Source organism: Delphinapterus leucas, chromosome 13 (assembly GCF_059928025.1).
Source record: "Delphinapterus leucas isolate spDelLeu-1000000601 "Yukka" chromosome 13, BTC_Dleu_Yukka2, whole genome shotgun sequence".
In the NCBI taxonomy this organism is placed as follows: domain Eukaryota; kingdom Metazoa; phylum Chordata; class Mammalia; order Artiodactyla; family Monodontidae; genus Delphinapterus; species Delphinapterus leucas.
Genome location: NC_143141.1, coordinates 73,039,551 through 73,058,404, shown reverse-complemented (window position 1 = coordinate 73,058,404; position 18,854 = coordinate 73,039,551). Strand labels below are relative to the sequence as shown.

Here is an 18,854-nt window from a genome sequence, read left to right as displayed (position 1 = left end):
CAAGATTGACAGGAAGCCAAAGACCTGTCCGAGCTCGTAAGATATACAAACTTTCACTAGATATGTTAAAAGATATACTAGAGTTAATACAGGTATACAGAGAGCAATTTTTACACATTATAATACCTTGAGTCTCATTCCGTACAGCTGGTCCCTTTAACAATATATAAGGTAATTTCACACAACTACGAGTATACCGAGTAACATCTTTATGAAAAATCAAACTATGATTTTCAGATTTATTAACCATATGTCCTACCCAGGCATTCATCTTTCTCAGAGCTGCCATAAGCTTCCACAAGTCCTTTTGGATAGGATAGCCATTTAAATGAGGACCAGGAGGAGAAAACCCTCCAGCATGCCATACTATGGTATCATTAATAGTATCGCTATAAATAGTGTTATCTTCTTTATGCCAGTATAAATCCTTCAAACCCTTTTTTCCTAGGGCGGAGCCAAAAGGGCTCCAATCAATGACGCTTCCCCAAGAAGTATTAACAAGAACCCAAGCCATTTCTCCTCAGCATCGAGTCCAATGGACCCAATCCGATAATCGATCCACAAGAGGCACCTGGCATGGAGGCAAATAAGGTGCAGAAACATTTTCATGAAGAGTGGAATTAAAACTTTTAAAACTATAAGCACTTAAAAGATATAACCCATGATATGTGCTTTCATTTTTGACAACACTTAACCATGCCTGATAATTCATTTTAAGGCAATGATCTCCCTTTCCCATACAAATAGGAGGTCCATTAACACCCACAGTGTTATTTTCTATTATCCTTCCTTCTTCTTCTGGCTTCAAAGGGCCTCTATCATCAAAAGGACCAGGCAACCATCCAGACTCATTTACATATACAAGAATTGGGGCATCCCACCAGGTAACCCCCATATTAAGAGGAGGGTTAGGAATATAAGTCCAATAAGTATGGTTAGTACAATTTATCTCATTGGCTGATATGCTTATTACCTGTGCAGACAACATTGCCAGCATAGCTACAAAAAGATTGGTGCTAGTGAGGGGTTTACCCTGTGAAATGACAAGGTTTTCAGCAGTGCCCGCAAACTTTTTCACTTGCCCCCAAGTCAATGGAGACGCCCTCTTTGTTTGATCCAATGGCACACGGAATGCTCTCTTGCTCAAATCCATCTCCGCACATCCCTTCGTCATTGCCGTCACATCAAGGCTACGCTTAGTTGCCAGCCCGAAGCTTTATCTTCTTAGCCGGCACCCAATAGGATTCAGCTCCTGCAGAAACAAAAGCATATCCTTGGCCCCAACGAAGAACCTCGCCAGGTTCCCAAGTGTTAGTATTTTCATTTAATATAAAAACAGGCTGTCTAAGTTCTTGTGTACTTGTTTTTGTCCAATGTCTGTCAGCTGCACTAAGATCATCTTCTCCATGATTCAAAAAATTAAGAGTAAATAAAGCAATATGTATTCTTTTCCTAGGACTTTGTACCTCATCTCCCCCTTTTTGTTTTATAAGCATGTCCTTCAAAGTGCGGTTTTGTCGTTCAATAACCGCTTGTCCCGTACTGTTTCCTGGGATACCTGTAACATGCTGTATATTATGTGTGGCAAAAAAAGTCTGATATTTTTGAGAATGATATGCAGAAGCATTATCAGTTTTTATGCTGTCGGGAATTCCCATAACAGCAAAAGCTTCTAATAAATGAGTTATTACAGCATCAGCTTTTTCAGAAGATAATGGAGTTGCCCATGAGAAATGAGAGTAGGTATCTACAGAATGATGAATATATTTTAACTTCCCAAAACCAGGATATTGAGTTACATCCATTTGCCAGATAGTATTAGCAGATAAGCCTTTAGGGTTAACTCCAATATTCAAACAAGGTTGATTAATAGCATCACATTGCGGGCATGTACGGAGAATAGTTTTTGCTTGTTTCCATGTAAGATTAAATTTATTTTTCAATCCTCTGGCATTAGTATGATATCTATGATGTTCTGCTGTAGCTAATTGTACAGTACCCACTAAAGTATCAATAAAATCATTTCCATCTACCAATGGACCGGGTAAATGAGTATGAGCACGAATATGAGTAATATAAAGTGGTGCAGTACGTAGTCTAATTGTATGTTGTATTTGCAAAAATAAAGAATGCAGTTCTGATCCATTATCTGGGATAAAAGCGGTTTCAATATTTTTAACTGTAAATTCCACATACTGAGAGTCTGTAATTATATTAAGAGCAATTGGATAATCTTGTAACAATAGTATTACAGCAAATAGTTCTGCTTTTTGAACTGAAACATATGGAGATTGTAACACCTTTTGATCATGACTGTTAGTATATCCTGCTCTTCCCGTTTTACTGGCATCAGTAAAAAAAGTTGGTCCTATAACAGGATCTGATTGAACTATTTTTTTCAAAATCCAATTAGTCTTTTTCAAAAACTGTAAACGTTTATCAGAAGGATAATGATTATGTATTTTACCTATATAATGAGCACAGGCAATTTGCCAGTTATCCTCTAGTTGAAAAAGAGTTTGTATTTCTTTGTTTGAAAAAGGGACTATAAGTTCATGTGGGTCCTGACCACATAGTTGCCTTAATCGTAACCTACCTTTAATAATAATATCAGCTATTTTTTGTACATAAGATTGCAATTTCTTTTGAGCTTTATGAGCTAAAAATATCCATTCTATGAGATTATCTTGTTGTTGTAGTAAACCAGTAGGAGAATGAGGAGTATGAAATACAATAAGTCGTAAATGATCGAGAGATTCAATTCGATCCAATTGTGCATCATGTATATGTTTTTCTATCCATTGAAGTTCTTGTGCAGCCTGGGGAGAAAGTTCACGGTAACTATTCAATGCTGGATCGCCCTCCAAGGTGTGAAATAAATTTTGTAACTTATAAGTAGGAATTCCTAAGCTAGGACGTAACCAATTACTATCTCCTAATAATTTTTGAAAATCATTTAATGTTACAAGAGAATCTCGTCTAATTTGTACTTTCTGAGGAATAATCTGAGTATTGGTTACAATTTGTCCAAGATATTGCCAGGGAGCACATTTTTGAATTTTTTCAGGAGCTATCTGTAAACCCCATTCTTTAAATTTTAACTCTGCTTGTTGTAACATCTGCTGTAATGTTTGCTGATGAGGATGAGCAAATAAAATGTCATCCATATAATGAAGAATACGTGCCTCAGGATACATGTGACGTAATTCCTCCAGAGGCTGATTAACAAAAAATTGGCACATAGTTGGACTATTTAACATGCCCTGAGGGAGAACTTTCCATTGAAATCTCTGAGCTGGATGTTCTTGATTTAAGGCTGGTACAGTAAATGCAAATCTTTCACAATCTTGAGATTGTAATGGTATAGTAAAAAAACAGTCTTTTAAATCTATAATTATAAGTTCCCAATTGCGAGGGAGCATTGCAGCAGATGGAATTCCAGGTTGCAATGCCCCCATAGGTTGAATAATCTCATTGATTTTTCGTAAATCTGTCAACATTCTCCATTTACCTGATTTTTTCTTAATTACAAAAACAGGTGACTTCCAAGGGCTAGTGGATACTTCAATATGCCCTGCTATTAATTGTTCTTGTATTAATTGGTGTAATGCTTGTAATTTTTCTTGAGTTAAGGGCCACTGCTCTGTCCATATAGGGGTATCTTTCAACCATTTTAATGGTAATGCAAATTTTCGAGCAGTGGCCCCTACACTAAATTTGGATATCCAAGCCCAGTATAATCTTTCCCCGTTTTAGTTACATATTGGGGTTCAGTAGCATTTAATTGCGAATAATCACATTCCTTATTTGACATCATTTGCATTGCTTCAGGGGAAATTGTTGGTATGGAGATAGAGGTTCCCCATTGTTGTAGTATATCTCTTCCCCATAAATTAATTCCAATATTGACCGCATACGGTTGCAACACAGCCTTTTGTCCTTCCGGGTCTTTACACCCCAATAATTCCTTACTGCGCCAAATCATATGCAATGTTCCTATTCCTGTAAAAGTAACTTCCACCTTTTCTAAAGGCCAATATGAAGGCCATTCAGACTGTTTTATTATAGACACATCAGCTCCCGTATCAACAAGGCCCGTAAATTTCACATTATTGTTAAAAGTAATCGTTAATTGAGGACGTTGGTCATTGAGAAAGGATTGCCAAAAAACATTTTTTCCCGTGCTGCCGAACCCCCCCCCCCCCCGTACGCTTTACGGGGGCGGCTGCTTGTTTTACATATGGTAACAATAACAATTGAGCAACTCTTTGTCCCTTATTAAATTCTATAGATTTTGAAACAGAAATCATAATAGAAATTTCTCCAATATAATCCTCATCAATAACTCCAGTATGAACTGTTACACCCTGCAGAGTCAAACTACTTCGTCCTAATAATAGTCCCACAGTTCCTGCAGGTATAGGGCCATAAACTCCTGTAGCTAATTTGTGTACTCCTCCTGCTGGCGTAAGGATACAATCTCAAGGAGCAATTAAGTCAACGGCAGCACTGCCGCTGGTAGCATGCATGAGATCAGTAACTAAGAGCCGAGGTTGAGACTGTCCTGTAATGTCTGATAAAAGCTGGCATTGCTTACTGGATACCGTTGAGAGTTTACTGTCACTTTTCCCGTATTGTTGTTGCGGCCCCGAGTTGGGCCTAGCTTCCCGTTTCCCGAGACATCATCTCGTGGAGGCAAAAGATTTCCTAACTTATCCCTTTTTGAACGGCATTTATTAGCCCAGTGTCGTCCTTTACCACACCGGCGACACATACCAGGTAGCTGCTCATTCTTAATCTGTTTTGATATCTGGCCTTGCCCTTTTCGACAATCTCGCATCACATGTCCATACTTTCCACAACTGTAACATTTAATACGATTATCTTTCAACCCTTCATTCATGGCAGCTGCAAGTAAATTGGCCTGATAAGTAGGAGATCCAATATCATGGCAAGCTTTTATATACTCCTCAAGTGGAGCGTTTACAGCCCGTAAAGGCCGCAATGCCTTCTGGCATTCAGAATTTGCATTCTCAAAAGCCAAAGATTGTAATAATAAATCTTGCACGTCTATTTGTGCTACAGCTCTTTGAATGGCTGCACGCAGTCTAGACAAGAAATCAGTGTAAGGCTCACCAGGCCCTTGCATTAACTTAGTAAAAGATTGTGCTGTTTTTCCAGGGGGTTCCACTTGTAACCATGCTCGTAAACAACACATACGTATTTGAATGATTCGTAAATCATCAAATTGAGCTTGAGCTTGTAGATTACTAAATGCACCTGCTCCTGTTAATTCATCTAAAAGTGGCCCTGGAGGATTGCGGGCCGCATTAGTCCTTGCCATGGTTTCAGCTTCCTCTCTCCACCAAGTTTTAAACTGCATATATTGTCCATGTTCAAGAACAGTTTTGGCAATCGCTTCCCAATCATGAGGAATTAACATGTTTTCAGTAGCATACCCAGACAAAAGTCCTTGAACATAAGTAGAATGCATCCCATACGCATTAATGGCTTCTTTTAACATTTTTAAAATTTTTATATCATGATGGTTATAATCAACATTTACATATCCATTCGGAAATTGATCATTAGCAGGCACAGCTTGTCTAACAATAGGGAAAGCAAAAAAGGATTCAGAATACTGCTTTTCTTGTTTATTCATCTCTTCTTCCAACAATATTCTATTAGATTCAGGTTTTAGAGGAAAGAAAAACTGACGAGAGGCTCCAACAGGATAAGCTGCTAATTCTAAAGGAGGAGCCGAAGGAATAGTAGGACATGGTTCCTGATATGAAGGAGTAGTAGTATTGCTTTTATTTTCTTCCAGTTTAGTCATCAAATTTTTTAACTTTGAAAGTATATCAGAAATCTCATTCTGTTGAGAAAGTGGCATTTCATTTTGTTTGCTAACCTGCTCCCGATCTTTATTACCATCAGAAAAAGCCCCTTCATCAGTGGAATCCGAAAAATCCTCTCCTATCTCAGACACAAGGGGAGGAGGGGGCGGAGGAAGGTCCTCTATAGGAGACTCACGAAACAAAGTACGAAAAGCAGCAGAATGATCGGGAGCAGAATTCGGACGCTGAGGACGCGCCCCACTGTCACTTTCCGTTTCAGATTGTAATGGTTCCAGGGCAAGGGAAATTAATTTACAAACAGACCAAACACGGACAGATATAGGGTCTCCACGCTGATGAGCTCTTCTTAAGGCTCGCATAACCTGTTTCCAAACTTTTAAATTTAACTGGTTATGACCAGTAGGTTGAAACCAGTAACAATGTTTACGTACCAGCGCAAACAATTCATCAAAAGATTCCTGTTTCACTTTTACTCCTGAACTCCATAAGAACTGTTTCAGGAGTTTACTATGTTGAAATTCTACTGAATGGGAATTCCCCATTACAGTTACTCTACTGTTGCCGAAGGTTTCGCTTACTCTGAGCGGACCAATTTTCCCTTCGGTCCCGCGATCACGCGATTACTTACGTTCAGGTCCCTGTTCGGGCGCCAAATGCTGTATTTTCTTAGGACAGGGCCGAAAGTAAGCTCCATCACACGAGATGAATTGTGCCAAAGCACAGCAGTAGAGGGTTGCCGCTCGCTCAGGCAAAACAGCGCCGTCTGTCTTGCTGTGGTAACTTTTATTAAAGCATTATCTAAATTTACACTTTAAGACTTGTTTTCTTAATATTTCAGAAGTGCCAAAGCAGCAACCTATGTTTTTATTAATTATACAAGCAATAATTGGCTTTCGTGAGCACCTGCCGTGCTTCGTCCTTGAGCGCAAGAACAGCACAAAGTTCCCACCATTATTTGGGTTATACTGAAGTAGCACAAGGACATTTCCTTGCGTTCCCACCACTCTGATTATACTGAGGACAACTCATGGATCAGTGCCCAGAGCACTCAATGCTTCTTTTGCAGGCCCCCGGTTTGCCGGGGGGGGGGTGCTCAAAGCAATCAGGACTGTTTGCAGTTCTGGCTTATTCGCATGCCCCCGGTTTGCCGGGGTGGGGGGGCTCAAAGCAATCAGGACTGTTTGCAGTTCTGGCTTATTCGCCAGCCCCCAGTTTGCTGGGGAGGGGGGGGCTCATGGGTCACGTCTCCTTTCCATGTCCTCAGTTATCCCACTACAGGTTTGGCAGAAGCCTGAGGACAGGACAAGGCCAGACCATTTCTGGTCAAGCAAAAACTACCTTCCAAAACAAAAAGCCAGAGACTTTGCTTATCAGGAGATACCAAAAGACACACGATGCCAACTCTCGAGCTAAGGCCAACAGACCCAACCATTAAGGAGGAGAGCACATTGTGGGGAGAAACAGACCAATTCAGATCAGCTCAACACCCAACAGGAAATAGCTCTTTCCAACCCAGACCTATACAACTGCCCAAGCCCATATTTTCCCAAAGAAGTACCACTCTCAAAAACACCTCAAGCAGCCAGCCTTTGGGTCCTGTTCAAAATGAGAGTAATAGCAGAGCTAAGAAAAACTTTAACAGAAATGAAGTCTGTAGCCAGGAGTCCAAGAACTCCGAACCAGGAACCAGAGTTCATGCTGGAGGGAGACTCTTACATGGTTCCCCTATGAACAGAGCCTCACACAGTCACCTTAAAGAAAAATCCACACACAAGGAACGAAACCACCACAGCTTCTGTAGGGAAATAACCCCATGGAATTCTTCTGGAAGTAGCCAATATAGTCCCTCTGAGAGGAGCCACCACAGGGCCTCTGAGAGGAGATGTCGCAGTCCCTCTGAGAGGAGATGCCACAGTCCCTCTGAGAGATGTCACAGTCTCTTTGAGAAAATCCGTCGCGGTCCCTCTGAGAGGAGAGGACACAGTGCTTCTGAGAGAAGACCGTACAGGCCCTCTGAAAGGGGCAGACACAGTCATTCTGAAGAGTTGACACAGTCCTTCTGAGAGGAGCCACCAAAGTCCCCTCAAGGAGAGACTCAAGCACAGCTCACCTAGCGAGAAGCCCAGATATAGTTTAGGTAAAGATTTCAGGAGTAACTCAAACATGTCTCCTAAAGACCACACCAAAAATCCCCAAGGGAGGGCAAGTTTGGAGGCCTGACGCTAGAAGATGGGTAGAGACCCGCCCCAGTTATTCATTGCCTCACTCAAGTCTCCACCAAGCTGCCTTTTCGTGGCTTCTTTCCTGTTCAGCCACTGGCTTCCACTTTCTGCGCCCTCAGCAATAAAAGAGTTTCTACCTGAGGGGAGGGAGGGAGGGAAGGCGGGAATGGCTCTGTCATTTCCCTAAGATAAATAAACTGGTAATAATTGACTTTCCTGTGCACCTAGAAAGACCGCTCGTCGTGCATGGGGGCGTGTAGGGGCAGGAGAGGTAGTGCAAACGGAAGGAACGAGACTGAGGGACTCCGAGGCCAAACAAGGGTTCCAACCGCCAAGCCCCAGTTTCCCGGGTCCGAAAGCGCACTCCCGGGGCGGGGTCTCAGAGGAAGTGTGTGGGGGGCGGGGGTGTCGGGGGGGGCTGGTCACGTGACTCGCCCTGCCGCAGCCCCCTCGGAAGCTGAGAGGCGGAAGTAGACGTTAGGCACGGGGCTCGCGGCGCGCCGACTCCACATCCGGGAGAGGAGAGGAGAGCGGAAGTGGCGTTGATCTGGCCGGAGCCCTTGGGTGAATTTGTTAGGCGTGGAGAGGGAGTGATGTCTTCCAGACTCGGTGCAGTGCCCGCCGTGAGTTTCTCGGTTTGACCGTTACGCTTTAGGGGTAGCGCTGTCGAGCCCGCCACACGCGGTCCCTCGCTTTTGTCCCCTGCTCAGAGTTGGTTTTATCAGAGCCCATCGCAGGCCCCACCCTTCTAGGTCAGATATACCAGCCCCCTCGTTTTTCCCCCCACTTCTGCTGCCCGATCCCCACCCCCTTGGACTCAGTTCCTCGTCAGATTGCCGTTAGTCTCTATTCCCTTTACATCCCCAATGCCTCCCATATCCGTTGTCCTCGCTTTCTGTCTCCCTTTTAGAGCTTCTTTCTAGGACAGGGCTTTGAGAATGGGGGAGATGAAGGCTCTAGCGTTGTCACCTGCCTTGACCCTGTAGGAAGATAGGGCGGCACGTTTTTCGTAAAAGGTCTTGCCTTCTTCCGTTTGAGGGAGTAGCCCCAGGAGAGCTTCATTTCTTGGCACAGGGGGATTCGTCTTTTTGTGGTCAAGGTTCAGAGGCCCCTAGCATTTACTCATGTGCTTGCAATTTGCTAGACCCCGGGACCCACATCCTTTAAGCAGCAGAGGAGCACGAGGATCGTGGGAGCTAAGAAGTAAGTGAGGTTTTGTGCGATCCATTTATAACTGTGTCGCCAGCGCTGTCCAATAGAACTTCCCGTGATGATGAAAATGTTGTGTATCCGCACTGTCCAGCACTGTAGCCACTAGCCACGTATGACTGTTGAGCGCTTGAAATGAGGCTTACGTCAGTGAGGAGCTGAATTTTAAATTGTATTTTAATTAATTTAAATAGCCACCTGTGACTAGTGGCCACCTGATTGGACAGTGCAGGTCTAATCCTAGTGTGGAGGAGGAAAACTTCGCTTGCAAAAAAAAAAAAGTACGAATTATAATAAAAATGGAATGTGTGGCTCAGTGTAGCCCTGCATTTCTTTAGACATCAAATATGTACTCATGAATACATTGATGAACTTGGGAAGGACTGATAAAAATGACTGTAAGCTACTTGGCTTCAAGACTGGTTTATTATATTGTTTACTGAATGTGCTAAGCTTTTCCATACTTGTTAATACAAACAAGGTTCTTGTTAAGGAGATACTCATTGGAAGGGATTAATTCATTCATACAGTATTTACTAAATATCTGCTTTGTGCCAGCTCTGTGGTAGGTTAGATACACAGACGTGAAAACGACACAACTAACAGTCTCACCTATTTAGGCAAGGAGATCCACACAATACAGTGTAATGAATTTTTTTTTTTTTTTTTTGGTACGCGGGCCTCTCACCGCTGTGGCTTCTCCCGTTGCGGAGCACAGGCTCCGGACGCGCAGGCGCAGCGGCCACGGCTCTCGGGCCCAGCCGCTCCGAGGCATGCGGGATCCTCCCGGACCGGGGCTGGAACCCGTGTTCCCCGCATCGGCAGGCGGACCCTCAACCACTGCGCCACCAGGGAAGCCCCTAATGAAATGTTTTTAAACAGGAATTTAGTATAGCCTTTGGGGAAGGGGAGTGATATTTGGAAGGGAAGGGTTGCCAGAGCAAATCACTCCTAAACAGGCTTGAAAGTCAAGGAATAATACAGTTAGCCAGAAGGAAAAGGGTTTTGTTTTGTTTTTTTGTTTGTTTTTGTTTTTCAGAAGAAAGAACAGAATGTGAATGGGTAAAAGGATTTAATGGAATAGCAAGTGGGTAATTGTTCAGAAATGTAAAGATTAATGGGCCCTCATCTATTAATCAGAATGAGAATCATTGGGGTTAGGGCATCAGAATCCTTATTTTTAAGTGGACTCCTAGGACATTGTGAAGTTTGAGAATCCTCCATGAGAAATGAGACTAGAAGAGAGTAGAGGATGAAACCGTGGAAAACATCAGTATTTAAGGATTGGGTAGAATAAAAAAAGGCTGCAAAGGATACTGAGATGAATGTAAAATACTTTTCTAATGAAATCCAAATATTTGCACCTAGAGAGTGAACTAGGGGCTCTTAAAAATTCTTGGTAGATCAGAAAGGAGTTGAAAATAGGTTAAACTTCTCATCTTTGTGATCAGAAGCTGAGACTGAAAGTACCACACACAACAGGTTATTTTAAAGTCACCACAATTATGATAGTTATTGTATGAGCGAAAAGCTTTTTCTTGTCATATTTATGGAAAGAGAAGTTTGAGATTAATCTGGTTTTTTTTTTTTTTTTTTTTTTTTGGTGGTACGCAGGCCTCTCACTGTTGTGGCCTCTCCCGTTGCGGAGCACAGGCTCCGGACGCGCTCACGGGCCCAGCCGCTCCGCGGCATGTGGGATCTTCCCGGACCGGGGCATGACCCCGTGTTCCCTGCACTGGCAGGCGGACTCTCTACCACTGCGCCACCAGGGAAGCCCAATCTGGTTTTTAACAAATAATCAAATACCCTGAGTTGATAGGTAGTGTAAAATACTTGAGGATTGTTTTTGTTGAGTCCTTTAAAAATAAAAAGAGAGCTGGAGGGAGGGATTCCCTATCCACGTTGACTTAATCCCCAAGATGTTAAAACTTGATATTTTTTTCACTATACTCGTGCTTATTCATGAGCAGGGAGGTCGGTATATCCGAGTCCTACATTGACAGCAAAGAAATTTCTTTGAGTACAGTTTCCTAAGAGGAGTCAGATGGGACTTGACTCTTAATGGCCTGTTGATACTATCAAGTCTTTCTAGTACAGATAGTTCCCATTGTTTGGGATGGTGTTTTAGCCCTAGAGGACAGCCAGTTCCCACTAAAATTTTTTTATACCTTCATTGAGGTATAATTGAAGTACAATAGACTGCGTATATTTATACATAAGTATATTGTATAAATATATAGATATATGTATACAATATCTTCATCTTTGACATATGTAAGTACCTATGAAACTGTCACCACAATCAAGATAACATTTCCATCTCTCCCAAAAGTTTTTTCACGTCCCTTTGCAATTCATTCCTCCCTCCAGTCCTGTCCCCAGACACCCCCTGACCTGTTTTCTGTCACTGTACAGTGGTTTGCATGTTCTAGGATTTTCTATAAATGAAATCAGACATTGTGTCCTCTTTTTGCATGATTTCTTTCACTCAGAATAATGATTTTTTTTTTTTTTTTTTTTGTGGTACGTGAGCCTCTCACTGTTGTGGCCTCTCCCGTTGCGGAGCACAGGCTCCGGACGCGCAGGCTCAGCGGCCATGGCTCACGGGCCCAGCCGCTCCGCGACATGTGGGATCCTCCCGGACTGGGGCATGAACCCGTGTCCCCTGCATCAGCAGGCGGACTCTCAACCACTGCGCCACCAGGGAAGCCCAGAATAATGATTTTGAATGAAGAATAGTTTTTGTTGCTAAACAGAATTCGATTATGGATATAACATAGTTTGTTTTGCCATCTATCTTAAGGGACATTTGGGTTATTCTCAGTGTGGAGGTATTACAGTAAAACTGCTGTGAACATTCATGGGCAAGTCTCTGTGTGGAAAAATATTTTTGTTTCTTTTGATAAATACTTAACACAGTATTTATTTATTAAGATGGAATTTACCATCTTAGGTTGATTGGGTCCGATGTCAGGAGAATGTTTCACTTTTTAAGAAATTGTCAGTCTTCCAAATTGGCGGTATTATTTTACATTCCTACCAGCAATGTGGGAGAGTAAGTCTCTAATTTTAGCTAATTTAATGGGTGTATAATTGTGTTTCATTGTGGTTTTAATGAGCATTTTCCTGGTGAATAGTGGTGTAAAACATCTGTTCATGTGCTTATTGGCCATTCATATATCTTTTTTTGTCAAGTGTGTTGATGTCTTTGGCCACCCAAAAAAAAAAAAAAATTGTGTTTTGTCTCACCGTTAAATTGTATAATTTAATTTTTAAAAAATATTTTCTGAACACAGTTCTTTTTTTATATGTGCCTTGAATATTTCCTCGTCAGTGGTTTGCATTTCATTTTCTTAATGGTGTCTTTTGAAGAGCCAAAGTTTTAAATTTATCATTAAAAATAATAAAAATTTTATCATTTTTTCCTTTTATGTTTCATGCTATTTGTATTCTATTTAAGAAAACTTTGCCATCCCTAATTGCAAAGATTTTTTCCTTTGCTTTCTTCCAGAAGTTTTATAGGTTTTACATTCAGGTCTATGGCTGATGTAGAGTTAATTTTTATGTATGGTGTGTTATAAAGGTCAATATTAATTTCTTTCCATTTGTATATCCAGTTGTTGAAAAGACTATTCTTTCCCTGTTCAGTTGCCTTGGCATCTTTGTTAAAAATCAATTGAACATGTATAGGTGTGGGTCTGTTTCTGGACTTTCATTATTCTCTTCCATTAATGTGTATGTCTATCGTTTTGCCAATACTAAACTGTTTTGATACTGTAGCATTAGAGTAAGTCCTGAAATCAGATAAGGTAAGTCATCTAACTTTGTTGTTTTTTTCAAGATTGTTTCAGGTATTATATTTTCTTGGCCTTTTTATATAAATTCTACAATCAGTTTGTTATTTCTATAAAAGAAGCATGCTGGAGTATTGATTGGTGTATGTATTGAATCTATAGGTCGATTTAGGGAGAATTGCCGTTTTAACAATATTGAATTTTCTGATTTATGAGCGTGTTATATTTTTCCATTTATTTAGGTCTTCTTCAGTTTCTCTCACCAGTGAGTTGTAGTTTTCATTGTAAAATTCTTGGATGGCTTTTGTTAGATTTGTTTCTAGGTTCCTAGATTTGTTCCTAGGTTCCTTTGTTTTTTGTTATTGTAAATGCTATTGTTTTTACAAGTTCATCTTCTAGTTGCTTGTTGCTAGTAGCTAAGAGTACACTTTTTAAAAAAATATTTATTTATTTGGTTGTGCTGGGTCTTAGTTGCTGCAGGCGAGCTCCTTAGTTGCGGTTCGCAGGCTCCTTAGTTGCAGCACATGGGCTCCTTGGTTGCAGCCGGTGGGCTCCTTAGTTGTGGCATGTGAACTCTTAGTTGCAGCATGCATGTGGGATCTAGTTCCCTGACCAGGGATCAAACTCGGGCCCCCTGCATTGGGAGCGTGGAGTCTTGACCACTGCGCCACCAGGGAAGCCCCACAATTGATTTTTGTATTTTAGCCTTGTATCGTGTCACTTGCTAAATTTATTTTTAAATAATTAATTAATTAATTTTTTGGCTGTGTTGGGTCTTCATTGCTGCGCTCGGGCTTTCTCTAGTTGTGGTGAGCGGGGGCTACTCTTCATTGTGCTATGTGGGCTTCTCATTGTGGTGGCTTCTCTTGTTGTGGAGCCCTGGCTCTAGGGTACGCGGGCTTCAGTAGTTGTGGCACGTGAGCTCAGTAGTTGTGGCTTGCGGGCTCTAGAGCACAGGCTCGGTAGTTGTAGTGCACGGGTTTAGTTGCTCCGTGGCATGTGGGATCTTCCTGCAGTAGGGATCGAACCCGTGTCCCCTTAACCACTCTTAACCACTGCACCACCAGGGAAGTCCTTCAATTCATTTTTAATTCTAGTAATTATTTCATATATTTTCTGAGATTATCTTTGTAAACAAACTGAATAAAATCTGTTAAAAATATCTGCAAGTAGGGGCAGTTTTACTTTTTTCCTTCTGATCTTTATGCCTCCAGTTTCTTCTTATGTCAGTTTGGTAAGTTGTAGTTTTTAAGAAATTTGTTCATCTTAATTTGTCAGTTTCTTTGGCATAAAGTGTTTCGAAGTATTCTCATTATTTTAATGTCTGTATGATGTATAATAATAACCCCTCTTTCATTTCTGACATTGGTTATTTGTGGTATCTTTGGTATCTTTTTTTCTTGATCAGTCTAGCTACAGTGTTGTCAATTTTGTGATCTTTTTAAAGAACCAGATTTTCTGTAAAGTCTGTTTCCTAATTTGTGAATTTCTCCTTTTTATTATGTTGTTCCTTCTATTTCTTTGGGCTTACTTTGCTCTTCTTTTTAAGGTACCTTAAGATGAAATCTTAACTTATTGATTTTAGATCTTCTTTTCTAACATAAGCATTTACAGTTTTAAGTTTCCTTCTAAGTACTGCTTTAGTTGCATCCCACAAATTTTGATATGTATATTTTTGTTGTTATTCACTTAAAATATTTTTGAATTTCCTTTGTGATTTCATTTTTGACCCATGAATTATTTAGAATTGGATTCTTTAATTGCCAGGTTTATTTTTTATTTTAGATACCTTGCTATTCTTGATTTCTAATTTAATTCTGATGTGGTCAGAGAACACATGTATGATTTTCATCTTTTTAGGTTTAAAGTTTATAGCCCAGTATATGGTCTATGTTGTGAATGCACAGTGTGCTCTTGAAAAGAAAGTATATCCCGGGGCTTCCCTGGTGGCGCAGTGGTTGAGAGTCCGCCTGCCGATGCAGGGCGCACGGGTTCGTGCCCTGGTGCGGGAAGATCCCATATGTCGCGGAGCGGCTGGGCAGGTGAGCCATGGCCACTGAGCCTGCATGTCCGGAGCCTGTGCTCCTCAACGGGAGAGGCCACAACAGTGAGAGGCCCGCATACCAAAAAAAAAAAAAAAAAAAAAAAAAGGAAAGTATATCCCATAGTGTTGGATGTAGTGTTCTATAAATGTCAACTACAGCAAGGTGGCTAATAGTGTAGCTCAGATCTTCTGTGTCTTTACTCAATTTTTGTCTAGTCTGTCAGTTCCTAAGAGGAGGAGGACTTAAAATTTCTGGTAAGATTGTAGAATTGTCTACTTTTCTTTTTCTATCAGTTTTGCTTTGTGTGCTTTGAGCCTCTATTGTTAGACACATGCAGTGAGTAATTATGTCTTCCTGATGATTTGTCATTTTAATTATTATGAAGTGTCCCTTTTTATCTCTGGTAATACTCTTTGTCTTGAAGTCTGTTTTATCTGATATTAAAATGGCCACTCCAGCCTTCTTGTGTTTGCTGATGGCATGGTATAATTTTTTCATCTTTTTACTTCCAATGTACGTATGTCTTTATATTTAAATAAAGTGTGTCTCTGTAGGCAGCATATACTAGGATATTGCTTTTTTATTTACTCTCTCAATCTCTGACTTTCAACGGGAGTATTTAGACCGTAAACATTTTAATTAATTATTGCATGGTTGGATTTAGGTCTACCATTTAATTATTTGTTCTCTCTACTCTGTTTTTTCCTCTGTACCTTCTTTTGGATTATTTAAATGTTTAGTGTGCCATTTTAATTTATCTATTTGATGTTGGCTCTCTCTCTGGCTCCCCCCTCCCTTTTTTTTCCTTTGAGGGGGAGGTTTGGTAGTGGTTGCTCTAGGAATTACAATATATACCTACCCTTTCATCATCTACTTAGAGTTAAAATACTACCACTTTGCTTAAATGTAGAAGCCTTAGACCATATAGATTCCTTTAACCCCCTACCTGCTGACCATTAAATTATAGCTGTCGTATATATTACATCTACATTTATTGAAAACCTTACCAGATAATGCTAAAATTTTGCTTTAAAGAGTTTTTAATATTTACCCGGCTGTTTGCCATTTCTCTTGCTCTTTCTTCATTCTTAAAAATCCAAATATCTCTCTGGCGTCATTTTTCCTTCAGCTGGAATTATTTCCCTTAGCATTTTTCATAGAGCAGTCTGCTGACAACAGATTTTCTTAGTTTTTCTTCATCTGAAGAAATATTCCTAAAGGCTATTTTCACTGAATATGGAATTTTGGATTGATAAATCTTTTCTCTCAGGATTTTAAAGGTGGTGTTGTGCTGTCTTGGTTTCTGTTGAGAAATTCACAATCATTTGAATAATGTGTCATTTTTTTCTAGCTGCTTTCTGGATTTTTAAAAAATGTTCAGTTTTAAACAGTTTCATTAAGATATATCTAGGTGTGTTTTTCTATTGAGTGTTTGTTGAGCTCCTTAAGTCTGTAAATTTAAGTTTTTCATTAAATTTGGGGGATTTTTTCACCATTATTTTTTTCAAAAATTTTTCCTCAGTCTCTCTTTCCTCTTCTTCTGGGATTACAACTATGCTTAAGTTAGATCTTTTGATATTGACACCACAGGTTGTTGGGGCTCTGTTGACTGTTTTTCAGTCTTTTGTCCTCTTTGTTCTTCAGATTGGATAATTTCTATTGATCTGTCTTCAAGTTCATAGATTCTTTCCTCTGCTGTCTCCATTCTATTACTAGCCCATCCAGTGAGTTTTTATTTTATTTGTTACTTTTCAGTTTTAAAATTAATTTGTTCTTTTTTATGATTTCTATTTTTCTGCTGATAATTCCTTCATTTCCAGTGTTTTCCTTTCTATCGTGGAGCATAATTATAATAGCTGCTTTGAAGGCTTTGATAGTTCCAACATCTGCATCATCTTCCAACATCTGTTTATCATCTGTCCTTTGAGAATTGCTCACATTTTCCTGGTTCTTTGTGAATTGCATAATTTTGGAATTTATTCTCAAGATTGTGAATGTTATTTGTGTAGACCATGGGTCTTTTTAGGATCTTCTAGGGATTGTTGCTGTTTTTATTTTAGCAGGTAACCTGTTTAGGTTCAGACCATAAATTCTGTCCTGCTTTCTGAAGGCATTGGTTCAGTGGAACTGAGGTTCCATTCTTTTGAGTCTTTTCTGTGATGGTTTAGAGCTCAGGGGTTAGTCTGAGACTTTTTCAGGTTTTTCAAATCTTGTTTCAGTTCTCCAAGCTTTTGATACATTGGCTTGGATCTGTCTCACAGTAGTAGCTCAGGGGTTAGGCTGAGACTTGTGTAGTTTGTTTAAATCTTATTTCACTTTCAAAGTCTTTGCTAAGCGGGTTTGGGTGTATGCTCCGCACATACATAGCTCAAGTTAAGCTGTGATTTGTGTGGATTTGTACACAGAAATATGAGGTCACCTTCTTTGCCTGTCTCTTCTCCATGATTCCCCCACATTCTCTAGTCTATAGAGACCCCTTTTCCTGGTTTCTAAGGCCAGAAAGATGGAGTTTCTATGAGAATTTAGGCTGCCCATGCTGGTCTGTGAGTGGGGGGCCACCCTTGTTGCAAAGCTGCATGTGAGAGAAAAAAAAAAACTGGGAAACATACCCCATGTGGCTCACTTCTCCCAGTTTTAAGTGTTCTCCACAATCCACCTGCTTTTGTTCACTTTTTGAGGTCCAGAGTTTTTAGTTGTAATCAGCAAGAGGAATGGGCCATAGTGGGTGTGTGCCACTGTGCCAGAACCAGGACATCTCTGTATTAAATTTGTAATATTGGACCTCATGTACAGAGCTGAGAATCATTTTTCCCTTTTTGTAGCATACTGACTTTGTAAGTCCCTGTTATTTTTTGTTTTCCCTATCCCCACATCCATCCCCTTCCTCCCAGAGACAACCATACTAACAAGTTTGATATTTGTCCTTAAATATTTATGAGTCCTTATAAAATAGCTAGTGCCGTTTACTTGTGTAATTGTTTTTAATTTACTGAATTGACATTGTACTGTACATCTTGTTCTGTTTTTTTTTTTTATTGAACAGTATGCTTTTTAGTTATGTTCGTATCTCTAGATGTGTAGAAATGGTTTATTGCTTCTAACAGCTACATAATATTCCTTGGCAGGCATCTATCACATTTTACTGTTATTTATTCCTAAGAATGGTCACCTTTGTTACTTCCAACTACCTGCTACCACAAACCTCTATGTGTAATTGTTACCAACTGTACCTCTAAAGTGTTGTCTTGAATCTGTCAGTTTATCATCTCTACTACGAAACCTTAGTTCAAGTTCAAGCTTTCATCATCTCTTATCCGTACTATTGCAATAAGCTGCTAACTCTTCTCCTTTCTTTCACTCACCCTCCATGGGTCATCTTTTATACAGCATCCAGAGTGACATTTCTAAACCATAAATCTAAGGCAGGCCTCACACAGTCAAGTTAGCTGGAAGAGGAGTGTCTCAGAGATCCATGGACTGCACTTTGAGAACTGCTGCTCTACCACACTTTGAGCCATCTAGAAGATACTTTGTCACTACTCAGTAATGTTTGTTGACTACATACTGACTGGTCTTAGATTTAGAAGTTTGGATCCAGCCGTATACCAGACTTCTGGCCAGCTTAACTCAGACAAGATAGCACCCTTCCTTTAGCTATGGGATCTAAGTATCAAGTTGCCTAAGCAAGACAGGGTGCCCTGACATCAAGGCGTAGTGGTTACTGTC

General features: G+C 40.4%; 2 protein-coding genes across 7 annotated transcripts in view; both read left to right on the top strand.

Annotated features, from left to right (window-relative positions):
• Positions 1 to 6,986: 6,986 nt before the first annotated feature.
• LOC149747792 (spermatogenesis-associated protein 31H1-like) lies at positions 6,987 to 8,078 on the top strand. The gene is given in 2 exon segments (XM_089923337.1): positions 6,987 to 7,218; positions 7,221 to 8,078. Coding segments are annotated over 2 exon segments (807 nt in total). The 5' UTR covers positions 6,987 to 7,112; the 3' UTR covers positions 7,922 to 8,078.
• Positions 8,079 to 8,593: 515 nt separating this feature from the next.
• ZNF512 (zinc finger protein 512) overlaps positions 8,594 to 18,854 on the top strand; it is a 34,937-nt gene continuing 24,676 nt past the window's right edge. For 5 of the 6 annotated variants that reach the window (XM_022574191.2, XM_022574189.2, XM_022574190.2 and 2 more), the window contains exons 1-2: positions 8,594 to 8,703; positions 9,225 to 9,283. In XM_022574191.2, coding sequence (XP_022429899.1) covers positions 8,674 to 8,703; positions 9,225 to 9,283 — 89 coding nt within the window. In that variant the 5' untranslated portion in view covers positions 8,594 to 8,673. Of the gene's footprint in view, positions 8,704 to 9,224; positions 9,284 to 18,706; positions 18,782 to 18,854 lie in introns of all 6 variants that reach the window. The other variant, XM_089923334.1, reaches the window with a different exon arrangement.